Source organism: Haplochromis burtoni, unplaced genomic scaffold (assembly GCF_018398535.1).
Source record: "Haplochromis burtoni strain Fernald_Lab_line unplaced genomic scaffold, NCSU_Asbu1 Contig_343, whole genome shotgun sequence".
NCBI lineage: Eukaryota > Metazoa > Chordata > Actinopteri > Cichliformes > Cichlidae > Haplochromis > Haplochromis burtoni.
Genome location: NW_024582704.1, coordinates 517594 through 529839, shown reverse-complemented (window position 1 = coordinate 529839; position 12246 = coordinate 517594). Strand labels below are relative to the sequence as shown.

General features: G+C 40.7%; 1 protein-coding gene across 4 annotated transcripts in view; it reads left to right on the top strand.

The window, feature by feature from the left end:
• The window catches only part of LOC102306986 (zinc finger protein 609), an 81734-nt gene that overhangs the window by 26871 nt on the left and 42617 nt on the right, over nucleotides 1-12246 (top strand). For 3 of the 4 annotated variants that reach the window (XM_014340147.2, XM_005942487.3, XM_005942486.3), the window contains exon 2: nucleotides 1280-2166. In XM_014340147.2, coding sequence (XP_014195633.1) covers nucleotides 1408-2166 — 759 coding nt within the window. In that variant the 5' untranslated portion in view covers nucleotides 1280-1407. The remainder of the gene's footprint in view (nucleotides 1-1279; nucleotides 2167-12246) is intronic. The other variant, XM_005942488.3, reaches the window with a different exon arrangement.

Below are 12246 nucleotides of genomic sequence, written 5' to 3'. Positions count from 1 at the left end.
TTCAACATTGTATTATAATGATTATAATATTTGACTTCCTCTGAGGATATATTTTTATGTGATACAATACTAAGATATTTTTAATAGCCTATAATATGTAAACACAATCTGTATGAACTCATCATTATTTGCTTCTATTATTAGCATTGTTTTATTTTGGTTATTTTACACATCTCCATTCATTACATTAGTATTACTACATAGCTTCAACTTCATGCTGACCTTAAGTTGTTTCTGCACCTTAGTTTTAGTCACTATTGTTAATCACCATTTTCATATAAATGTAGTCATACATAGCCCCTATATACCTGTTGCTAATACTGAGCTAATGGCAAGTTATTACTTTAGTGTCAAAATACAACTACCTAACTGTAAAACTGTGTGAAGCTGTGCATTGGTTAATTACACGGAGACATCGTTGTACTTTACAAAGCTCCTAGCAGACTTTCAGTGTTTCTTATAGTAAATAATAACCTCTTTTCACAGTCGCCCACTCACAACAAGCACGCTAACAGCTTGATTTTCACATTGAGCTCACATCTTTTTTTTCCCTGAAACTCCAGAGGAAAAAACAAGAACAAAAAACTTGTATCTTTATACAAAAAGATTTATATAACTATCTTACCTTTTTCAAACCCAGATTTGAGTTCTGTTTTGAGAAAAGAATTTTTAAACATTCTTTTCTGACCATTTTGTTCTGCAGTATGTCCACAAATGGATACAGCTAAGATCTGTTCAAGAATGTCATATTTATTTGCCCAAAGATATAAAAAAAGTGATGACCTTTAGGCTACATTGTGTAAGCAAATACAACAAACTGGTGTTCTCCTGAGACGTACACTGGTTCATTCATGCTTTTAAGCTCCTCTGTTAGTTCAAGATTACCATTGTACTATTGAGTTGAAAAGGCACGGCTCCATAAACCATGCGGGGGAGTGTGAGGCCAGCTACTTCTTATTTATCAGCAGTGGCACTATCAGCAGTGGCTTGTGAAAAGAGAGCCAGTCATTCAGAACAGTGGGGCCACCTTGGCTGTCAAGGCAGGATTTAGGCTACATTTCCCATGGTTGCCATGACGACTGTGGGAAGTGATTATGAAGAGAGGGTTTCGAGCAGCGCTGTCACACCAGTGGGTATTACCATAGTGGTTTGCACGGTGATCATCAGAGAATTACTGGCTCATGATCAAACGATATTATTATTTTTTTGTATCCACTGTTATTTTTGTGTCTGAAATATGAGATTAATGTATGTGTTTTCTTGCTTCTGTTTTTTCTAGGGTAAAATGTGGTTAAATGGGACAGGAACAAGTAGACCGTGAGGATTCTCTAACCCTTGCCCCTGTGTCCCAACCGTCTAAGAGGGTGTCGGACCTCACTGAGGCAATCCTGGGCCGTTGGCACTAAAATGTCCCTAAGTGGTGGCACTGCAGGCGGGAAAGGTGTGGACTCTAATGCGGTGGACACTTACGACAGCGGGGATGAGTGGGATATCGGTGTTGGAAATCTGATTATTGACCTTGACGCTGACTTAGAGAAGGACAAACTTGAGATGTCTGGCACCAAGGACGGTATGGCGGCACCACCAAGTGCAGTTGCGGCATTGCCTGACAACATCAGGTTTGTTAGTCCAGTGTCTGGCTCTCAAGGCAAGGAAAGTAAATCCAAATACAAGCGCAGTAAGAACTCTAAAGACAATAATAACAAAGCTTCAGCTGGAGATGGGGGTAAAAAAGAAACTACAGGGCGGACTCAAGGGGAGCCAACAGGCACAGCAGCAAGTGCAGCAGCTGCTGGCAACAATTCCACCTCTGGGAAGAACATGGAAAAAGTGGGAAAAGCCTCCAGAGGTGTTCTCGGCGGTAAAAAAGAGAAAGACGGGGCTAGTGGGAAAAGCAAGAAGGACAAAACAGATGGCGCCCCTGTCGTTGCAATAGGTGTCACAGAGAAGGACGTTGTCTCTCAAGCCCAGGTTGCTTTGGGAAATAGTCGTAACGCATCCTTTGAGAACACGCAATCAGCAGACTTGGCAGATGCCAATCAAATGGGGAATATTGCACTTGAACCTGTTGGGATAGTACCAGCACTGACTACAAAAACTGAACCAGAGGAGGTGGAGAATGGTAATGGAGAATGCAAGACGTTAAAGAAGGTAAAAAATGAAAAGGTACGTTTTCCTTTATTTTTGGTTTTAACTTTGCACATATCTGTTTGGCATCACTGGATTGGGTTATATTTGTCCTTGTGAAAAGAATTTTTTAACTTCTCGTTTTAGTGAAATGTACCTTTGACATTAAATAAGTTGTTTTTATTCATTAGTCTCCTAGAAAAAACAAACATATTGGCATACGTGGGTTTTTTTTTTTTTATCCTAACTAAAGCCTGCTAAATTTGACAATATTTTCTATTTCTATCGAAATCTGTGTTGACAAGAAGAATGCTCGCCTTGTTTATAAGGTGAAAAGTATCTTTGAAACAGCACTGGCTTTATTTATCATAGAGAAATAAAAACAGTAGTAAAAACAGTAGTGCTTAATACTGTAGACTTCTGGAAATTGTGCTCATAAGGGCCTGTTGCTTTCTGCAGGCTTGAAAATGTACATTCCCCAAAGCAGTCTGACATGTGATGCAGAAGAAAAGACCAACTGCTGATTTCTCTTTTATTACCATGCGATGAGAAAGGGTACCCTTGATGTATAAGATGCTGAGTCCAGCTACAGGAAATGGCCCACACAGCAGTGTTTTTTTTCCCCCTGTTCTTGAAAGCAGGATTGATAATTGCCTGCTTATTTTAAATGGTTATTCCATGTTAAAAATAAATGCCAACAAGCCTCAGTTGAAATCAAAGGTATTATGTGCTTCACATGAGCCAGTAAAGTACCAGTGGCTGACTAAAATGTAATGCACACTGTCACGCAAAACCATAACATAATCCCTGTGAAGTGAAGTAAATGTCAAAATTTCTTCTTCGTTTTTTTTATTATTCGCACAATTTCAACGCTGACATTGTCATACAGGAACAATATAAAGATCCGTGTAGCTATTCACCCACACTTATCTTGTTCACTCATAGAGTTGATCTATCACTGTCTCTATTGTATGCCTCATAGCAGCCTTTTCATGCTCTTGCAGTATAAAAGACAGCAGAGCAGGGAGGTGCTGAGGACTGTTTTTGTCTGTCATCGTGTTCCATTCTTAATCCCACAAGCCCCAGCAATGCCTGGTGGAGCAGTGTGTGGGGGAGGGAGCTGGTGCAAAGCACGCCTTCATCGTTTTTCCTGCTGCTCTGAAAGTGGCATGGGGGATGGGCTGTAAGGAAGCCTGTTTGATTCCTTAAATCCAGGACACCCAGACATGAGCACAAGCTGTAGAGCTGTCGAGTGCCGCGAAAGGAAATTTCAATGTGAAATCTGTAATTGCGATGTATTTCGAATGAAAAGGTTTCGTGAATTGGTTCACTGCGCTGAATAAAGGAGAGGGGTCACAACTGCTTTTAAATATCGATCTTGATTAAATGTATCCTTGAAAGTGTGATGGTGGAGGAAAGAAAGGGATGTGATTGCGTTGCTGCATTCATCAGTTTTGGCTTGAAGAGCAGTTTCATTTGGTGTCCAATGTTTAATGGATGTGTTTTTAAAAACCACACACATCAAAAGTGCATTTACCTCAAAGAATAAAACCAAACAAAAGCTGCTTTCAGCCCTGCTCTTCAGCCCCGAGCTTTTCTAAGACTTAACCGATAGAGACACAAATGTGTGACGCCGCCTGACTGGAAATTAGCCAGCCTTTAACCTGCTAGCTCTCTTAATACAAAGTTGTTTTGGATTGATGTGTGAATAGCACAGCTAATATAATAACTGTAAAATAACCATTAGTGATTACTAGTTCAAACACATTTGAAGTAGGCTACAACCTGCTGTTTGTTACATGTAAGTAAGGACCACTTCAAGGAATATTTTATTCGCTTTTTAAATATTTTTTTTAAATGTATTTATTTTATTGATTTCCTTTTGTTAAATAGCTAAAGTTTGCACTCACTGGTCAACTCATTAGGGACACCATCTGTTCCTAATGCCTGATTTACAGCTTTGCGTTAAATGTACATGTCGCAGTGATGCAGACCTCGACAGTTGCGATAGGTCTGTTTGGCAGTAGAAATCTTGCCATGGGCGGCATGATGGTGCAATGATTATCAGTGTTCTGCACAGCAAGGAAGTTCCTGATTCCTGCAGAGCTTGCGTGTTCTATTCAATTCAGTTTTATTTATACAGCGCCAAATCACAACAACAGTCGCCTCAAGGTGCTTTATATTGTATGGTAGACCCTGCAGTAATACATATAGTGAAAACCCCAGCAATCATGTGACCCCCTATGAGCAAGCACTTTGGCGACAGTGAGAAGGAAAAACTCCCTTTTAACGGGAAGAAACCTCTGGCAGAACCAGGCTCAGAGAGGGGCGGGGCCATCTGCGCGACCAGTTGGGGTTAGAGAAGGAATACAGGACAAAAGACATGCTGTGGAAGAGAGACAGAGATTAATAACAGGTATGATTCAATGCAGAGAGAGGTCTAATAACAGAGGTCTTCCTGTACCTACATGGATTTCCTTTGGGCAGTCTACCTAAAATTCAAAGGCATTCATTACCGTGTATGCGAGATAAATAAAGTGCTTAAAATATAAAGAAGAAAGCTGTGTATAAATGTATAATTAAATTTTAGTCTAAAGCACTTTGAGTGGGACGATTAGAAAAGTGCTAGATAAATGCTAGTGCATTCCTTTCCATTGTATGTGGTGTAAACACCACAAGTATTGATTAGCACTAGGAGATCAAGCTTGAACATTATATTGTGCATTAGTTTTTATTCTGTTAGTGTAGACAATTATGCCTTTCTCATTTTCATGGCTCATAATCAATCCTTATGTAGACATAGAGTTGGTTTTGAAATCTTTTCTCCTTACTGGCTTTCAGTAAACATAACTGTTGATCAAGTACCTCAGAGATGTGTGGTTCGTGTGCAGTAACTTTTGTGTTGGTGGTACCTGTGAAAAAGTATCTACGCAGATGCCAGAATGCCAAATACCCCAGCAAACATTGCCCAGAGCGTTGCAACGCTTGTGCTGATTTTTCTTCTTCTCATAGCGCATCCTGCTCCATTTTTTTTCCCCATGTAATTGAAACACATGGTACAGGTCATCTACACAAAATCCTGCACGCGAATGCAAGTAAAAAAGGTTTACCACAGCATAGAAACCATTTGTAACACCCAGGAACTGAAAGACCTGATTAGACCTGACCTTTGCCACAAAATGACTTGTAATAGCCCAGGATCCGAAGCGTACATCCTCTGTCAAATATGGTGAATAACGTATTATAGCATGGGCAAATATAGCAGCTAATGGAAACTAATAGGACAGCACTTAACTGTACAGATGGATAATGACCTGAAACATAACAGCCAACGCAACCTGAGAGCTTCTTTGGCAGAGAAACTGAATGATGTTAAATGGCTGCTCCAGTCCCCAGACCTCAGCCCAGATAAGCATGGGTTTTCACTAACTGAAGACTAAACCAAAGGCAGGAAGTTGTAGAAACAAGCAGCGAGTGAAGCTGGATTCTGTAAATGTCTGGCAAAACGTTTTTTGGCAATCACTGAAAAGTATTAAAAACAGTGCTTAGATTTATAATCACATTGGTTTGTCCATAATTCCATAAATCACATCTTGATTGCTTCATTTCAAATCCACTGTGGTGGTGCACAGAGGCAAAATTGGAAATAGTGTCAACTGTCCAAATATTTACAGACTTGAGTGAATTTTGGACGCTGTTTTTGTTTTTTCATCGTACACAAGCCAATTTCACCAGCTTTCAGCGTCCACTGACGACATTTGTTTTACTGCCTGTGAAATTGATACTAAATCTGATGGGGGGGGAAATATGTGAAAAACGACCACTGAACTGACTCACAACTCCCCTTAGTCATCACAAGTACTTGCTTATCCGCCTTCTGCACACTGTTATTTAATGCCTTCCCTTTTTACCTAATCACATCCAGAAGCTTTACAGGGTAATATGGCATTTGTATCAAAGTCTGAATGCTTTTTGTATATAAATGTTATGCTTGAATGTGTATATTATGTAGAGTTTAACCATAGAGCAGATTCTTAGGAAGCAAATTTGGATATTTGTCAGCCTAGTTACAGCTTGTCTGAAAGATCTAGTTTAAAAGATCTTGTATGGCTTATCCAAGCATTAATCAGTATCTGTCTCACTAGTAATCTTGTTCTCAATGGCAGAGGTGTAATAGCTTGGCTTCATTGCCTATGTCCTAAGTTAAAGGTCCCCAAAGCCTTCTCTTTGTCTACTTCCTTTGTACAAGCGCTAACTACCTCTGAGTGTGTCTCACTCTCCCACCTCTCATTATACAAACCTAGAGGAGTGAGGCATTCGTCAGCTTCCTCGATGTGCCACCGACCTTGATAAATGGAGCAGCTCTCATGGAAAATTACATAGGCAATGCTACTTTGAAAAGTGGGCAGAAAAGGGAAAGACTGCACTTGAATGAAAGAGCCCTGAATACAGCTCTGCATTCCTGTTGATGTCCAGCTCGGTGAGTTCAGGGATATCATGAGAAGAAAGGCAGAGTTCTTTCTCTTTGCCTGTGCCTGATGGACTGTTGCTCTTGTGTTACGACTCATTCCTTTTGAGTAGTGCCAGGGATTTTAAAGGCTGTGGAACAGAAGGAGGACTGTGATTTATTTTGAGAAGGGGTACGAATTACACCAACAGGCTCATTGCAAAAAGAGCCTGTTAACTTACCCGTTAATGTTCTGGTAAAGCCAATTGTGTATGTATGAGGAGAATTAATCCTTTGTTAACAGAATAATTCCCTTTTCTGTCCTGTGAAAAAGTGCAACTGTGCATCGTGCTGTTCTTTATTTTCCCCGTTTTTTCAGAAACGTTTTCACGTGCAGGACTGAATGCTACAGGAGCTTTAAATACTTCGATTTACAGTGTGGTTACGTGACAGATCTTGTGAACTAATTATTACCTTGCACTGCTCAGCTGACTAATCTGTCTCAACTTAAGATGTTTTCACACATGAACTACAGAGAACTTTGGGAGAATTGGGTCAGGGAATTGTCCACAGTCTTTACTAGCATGTAGCATATAATAGGAGATGGTCTGCTTTATTTGTGCACTTATTACTGGGAATACTGTTTAGTTTAGGCAAGGGAGTTGCTTGTTTAAAGCCGGAGGAGACAGGACACCCACCCACTGTGAATTTACCAGACAATTACCTGCGACATTCTCACTCGGGTGCTCTAAGACATCACAGACTTTGAACTAGGGAAGTGGCAGGTTAAAGATGGTTTAATTTCTACATTGACTGCATGATCTCAGTTGGGTAGTGTCTCAAGACGTTTATGGGTTCAGTCTATGTTTGTAAAGCAGTTACAGTAAAGAAAGCAGGAAGCAGCTAGCCAGAAACTTGGCATATCTCAACATGGCGTGCAATTTCATCTTAAAAATATGAGGAAACTGGATGGGGGACAGGCAGAGGCAGACCTAAAAAAAACCATTATCTGCTGCAGATGAAGAGTGTCTGAAAGTAATGTCCATAAGAAAAGGAAAAAAAAATCCAGAATGAGTTCAAATTGCCATTTATATAGGGAGGAGGTCAGGAGAGGCGCACAGAACTATCTCCAGCCATCTGTCATGGTTTCAGCCAGTGGTCTTGAGTGATCACGTCAAAGCTGATGGAATAGTGCCATCAGATTTTGATCTACCATGTGGAAAGAATCTAATAAGCAACAGCTTCATTTATCAGCATGACAGTGATCTAAAACATACTGCCAGTGCACTTAAAAAGACCCATTTCCATTAGTACCTTCTTGGATCGACTTGCCACAACTCGCCACCACTTGACTCGGATCGAATGGTTTTCCATTACAATTGAATACCACCAAATTGTTCTTTGTATTCATTTCCCTCTTTGCCGGGTTTCAAAAATGGCGGTTTTGAGTTTCGTGAACGAGACAAACTCATTACTCAGCGAGTGACGCCACTGACCAGGTGGCATGCAGTCTAACAACATCACATTTTAGCACCTGCTCGTATTGCTTGGAACCCCGACCGAGCAGGTACTATATTAGCACCTGGTACCAGGTACTGTCACCTAATGAGAAACCCTGAAAACCGTGGTGAACCGTGCTCAGTCGATCCAATTAGGTACTAGTGAAAAAGGGGCTAAAGTATAGATGGAAAAACATTACTGAAGCAGTGTGAGAACAGAACAAAAAGGCAGCCAACATCCAAAGAAGAGCTCTCAATGTCCTTCAAGAAGCCTGGAGAACTGTTCCTGAAAGAAATGACAACAAAGCTGAATAAGAGAGTTCAGCCTGTATTGATAAATAAAGGTGGCCATGCCAAGTACTGACTATCAATCACTACATATTTCTATATATTGCTTAGCAAAATATAAAGAAATGACTCTGTTTAATCATCGGCCTTAACCGTGCCTTTGTTCTCAGTAAAATGATAGGTCATCTTTTTCCTCATCTATTTGAGTGATATATAAAATGTATGCTCTGAAAAAAAAAAATCAAATTCACATTCAGACTCTGTAGTCACAACTGGTTTTACATCCAGCACAATCATATGAGTAATGTTGGAGTCTACAGAAACTTTCACAGTATGTCGTAGTATGGAGCAGCTTTAGTTCATTGTGCTGTGATTCCTGCTCACTCTCTTTGTCTGTCTCAAGCATGCAGCCTCAGGGAGTCCCTTGCTACAACAGGAAGAAACCATTTGACCATTAATTGTTTTCTGTGTGTGCCATTAGCTGCGGCCTTCATTGTCACATGTAATGCTTTGAGCTTGTTGGCAAAACAAAACACAAGACTGCCTAAAAAATCAAGGAAGTACATAATGAACTTGTAGAAGTTTTAAACTAGAATGAATGTTTGTTTTTTTTCCTTTTCTGACATACCAGTGAATATTAAAAACCTAGTATATCTCAGAATGACTAGTGCAGTCACAGCAATGCAAAAAACTACAGCAAAACACACGTAATGTGTTTTTTGATGTGTAGGCATTCAATATTTTAACCTTAAAACACTGCAACAGGATTTTAAATGTATATTTACTTTTACACCTAACAGCTAGTATTTTACTGTTTCCTTTAGCATACTTATGAGATTAGCAGACTAGAGCAGTTGTTAGTAGATACTGAGGACGGATACTAAGATGAAAATAAATTTCCATCTCAAGCTGCCACAAAACTTCCACACAGCTTCCAAGATTGTTGGCTCACTCTTGTCATTTGATACGAACCCAAAAACCTGCCAAGCAATTTCAATCTTTTTAGGCGTCCAAATTGTTTGCACTTGTGGTATTTTTTTTTCTTCTTCTGCTGAAAAGTCTCCATCTTTCCAAATCACTTCAAGTGTCTTACATGATGTACATTGGACCTCAGTGTAATATGATTTATGTGGAGTGATTTTTAAAATATATTACACTGTTTTTTTTGGGAGTTGTTTAAGTGTTATCTCAAAAACCTCCTTGGAGTAGTTTCTTTATCGTATTTTCATCACAATGAGCATCTGTAGGGCCTGTCTGAGCAGATATAGTTTTACTTCTGCTATGCATCACTGAGTCTGAACATTACTATATGTGTTGCTCATCATCTGTAACCCAAGAAGACTGCATTAGAGAATTGTCACTGCGCAAGCCAGCATGCATAAACGATTCTTCCACACCAGACCACTGATTCACATATTTAGCTAGGAGAAGAATGCTGTAGCCCACAAAGTTTATAGTCATGTTACACAGGAAATCCTTGTCGAGAGGGACCGCAGACTTTCTGTTTGGAAATATTTGATACTGGAAAGTCTTTTCCAATTCACAAAAACAGTCTGTGTTCACCTTGACCTTAGTGAGTGTTGAGTTTGATTTGTGTCCCATCTGTGTGCTTACTGAACGCTGTTGGGATTTGTTGTCACTTTTGATATTCAGGATGGGGAAAGACTGACTTTACCGTAAGCGCAATCAGGAGTAAAGAAGACTTTGAAAGAGTCGTGGTTGTTCTTTGTAGATCAGATTCTTTAAAATGAGCCACACCAGCAGGTTTTCATCAGGTTTTTTCAGGTTCTTTTTCTGTCTGCAAAGTGCTCTGTTTGGATCATTTGTATGGTCGTGTTGAACCAGGAGATTTATAGATACCTGTCCCAAAGGAATTCTAGTAAGGTATACAAGTGCAGGGAGCAGTGGATAGTCTGGATAGACAAAAATGTACTTTCTGTACATTTCTGACCAGGAGATTGTTACAGTGTGTGCAGGCGAAAAGAGCTTTAGTTTGGGTAAATGTATTTAGCATCAGGTTAATTGGGGGGGGGGGGAAGGTTCTGTTTGTTTGTTTTTTATTTTGTTTGTTTAAAAAGAGAACTCTTTCTCTCGGACACAGTGCAGCACAACCTTAAAAACTTCATTAAGAATTAATGTGAATGTTTGCCACAGGGAGATGAAACATGTGAGGAGTACTTCAGCAAAAAGCAATCACAGATGTGTCAAACAAAGCCCCTATCACGCTTTGTCTCTTCTTTCCCTGTCTTTCTCTTCCCTAAGCTTTCTAAGAGGTGTGTTGTACTGTGTCTGGATCAGCTTGCTGTGAGGGAAGCGTGTGTGTGTGTGTGTGTGTGTGGGTGTTTGTGTGTGTGTGTGTGTGTGTGTGTGTGTGTGTGTGTGTGTGTGTGTGTGTGTGTGTGTTGGGGGGGATGGGTAGCTAAGGCTTGTACAACTAATTCAGCTCATGAAAGACTTATGCAGCAAGAGCAGCTGTCTTCCATTGTCGGCCTGCAAATTTCCAGCGTGCCTCATTTCGCCTCTCAATGCGTGAGTAGCAAGAGAGAGCCCAGGAGGGGAGAACAGAGAGGAAATAAACCAAAATAAGAATGGGGGGGGGTGTAACACAAGCAGGCAAAGAGGAGGCAAAAAGTTTCATTGCACCGACTCGGTGTATACTCAGTTCTGGGTTTCTCTATTAAAATGTCGAGGGGTGAGCTGTGGTGCCATGGTCTAATAATAAACCATGAACCTATTCAGACCCAAGCGTGCAGTATGTAGACGGATAAAAAAAGGGCTCTGCTGTGGTGAAGAGGGCATATGAGGGGTAAGAGGAGGAGGCGTTGGTGGTGGTGGGGTTGAAGAACTGCCTGAGATTAGCAGAGGGGGGAGGGAGGGGGGGCTGAACGGTGTTATGAATGGATAGAGTCTTTAACTCCACAGCTCACTGAATACTTTGTCACAGGCTGCTGCGGCTGTATGTGGAATGAGAGGAACTGGCTGAGAGTTCTCGGATTCCTGAATCCTTGAGGCATGTGGTCTGATTAGCAGAACAAAACCCACACAGTGGGGAGGAGCAGACGTGGCTCCCCCACCACCGCCGCCCCATCTTCCCTCGACAGGAATTTTCTCCCAATGAGGAAAAAGGTGGCTCGCAAGTTTGTACCGACTCGCTGTGTTTGTGGAAGAGTTTGCAGACTGTGTTTGGGGATTTCTCATTTGTTTCAGAAGGCTTTGTTTCTCTGCAGCCTCTATTGTTTTGACCACGTGAAAAGAATTTTCACCTTCAAGTCATTGTTCTATTGTCGTCCGCCCCTCATATTTGGTGAAGCTCGTTAAAAAATGATTATCAATAGCGAAACAGGTTTGACCATGAAGCACATTTGATGAGAAAGTAGTACAGGAGATTAGCTGCTTGTGGAACGTTTTTAGTGTGACAAAGAGGAAGTTAACAGCAAGGCAATGTTTGAGAAGGAGTGTTTATAGAGAGGATTACTTGCTTCTTGCCACCCCCCCTCCCCCTCCCCTTTACTCTCTTAAAGGGATTGTTTGCAGGCAGTTTGTTAAACGAAACGAGTGCAGGGGGTTCACGTTTTCTGCTGTGAAATTCTTCACCACATTGCATCATCCCCTTGTTGCCATGTCTCAGAAGTTCAGATTGCCCATGCAACCGTTAACTTTTCACTTAACCACTTTTTCCGAAAGCAAGACGTTTAATAGCACATTGTGGTTACACATGAGATCCAGAAAAATCTAACGTTTATGAGGGTTTATCGATTTTTATATCGACTCTGACCGATATAGGATTTATAAGACAGATACTGATATTTAGTGATTTTAAAAGTTCAGTGTATTGGCTAACACATAAAATATAAACATGTTTCCCTGACCTGACATTTTTATATA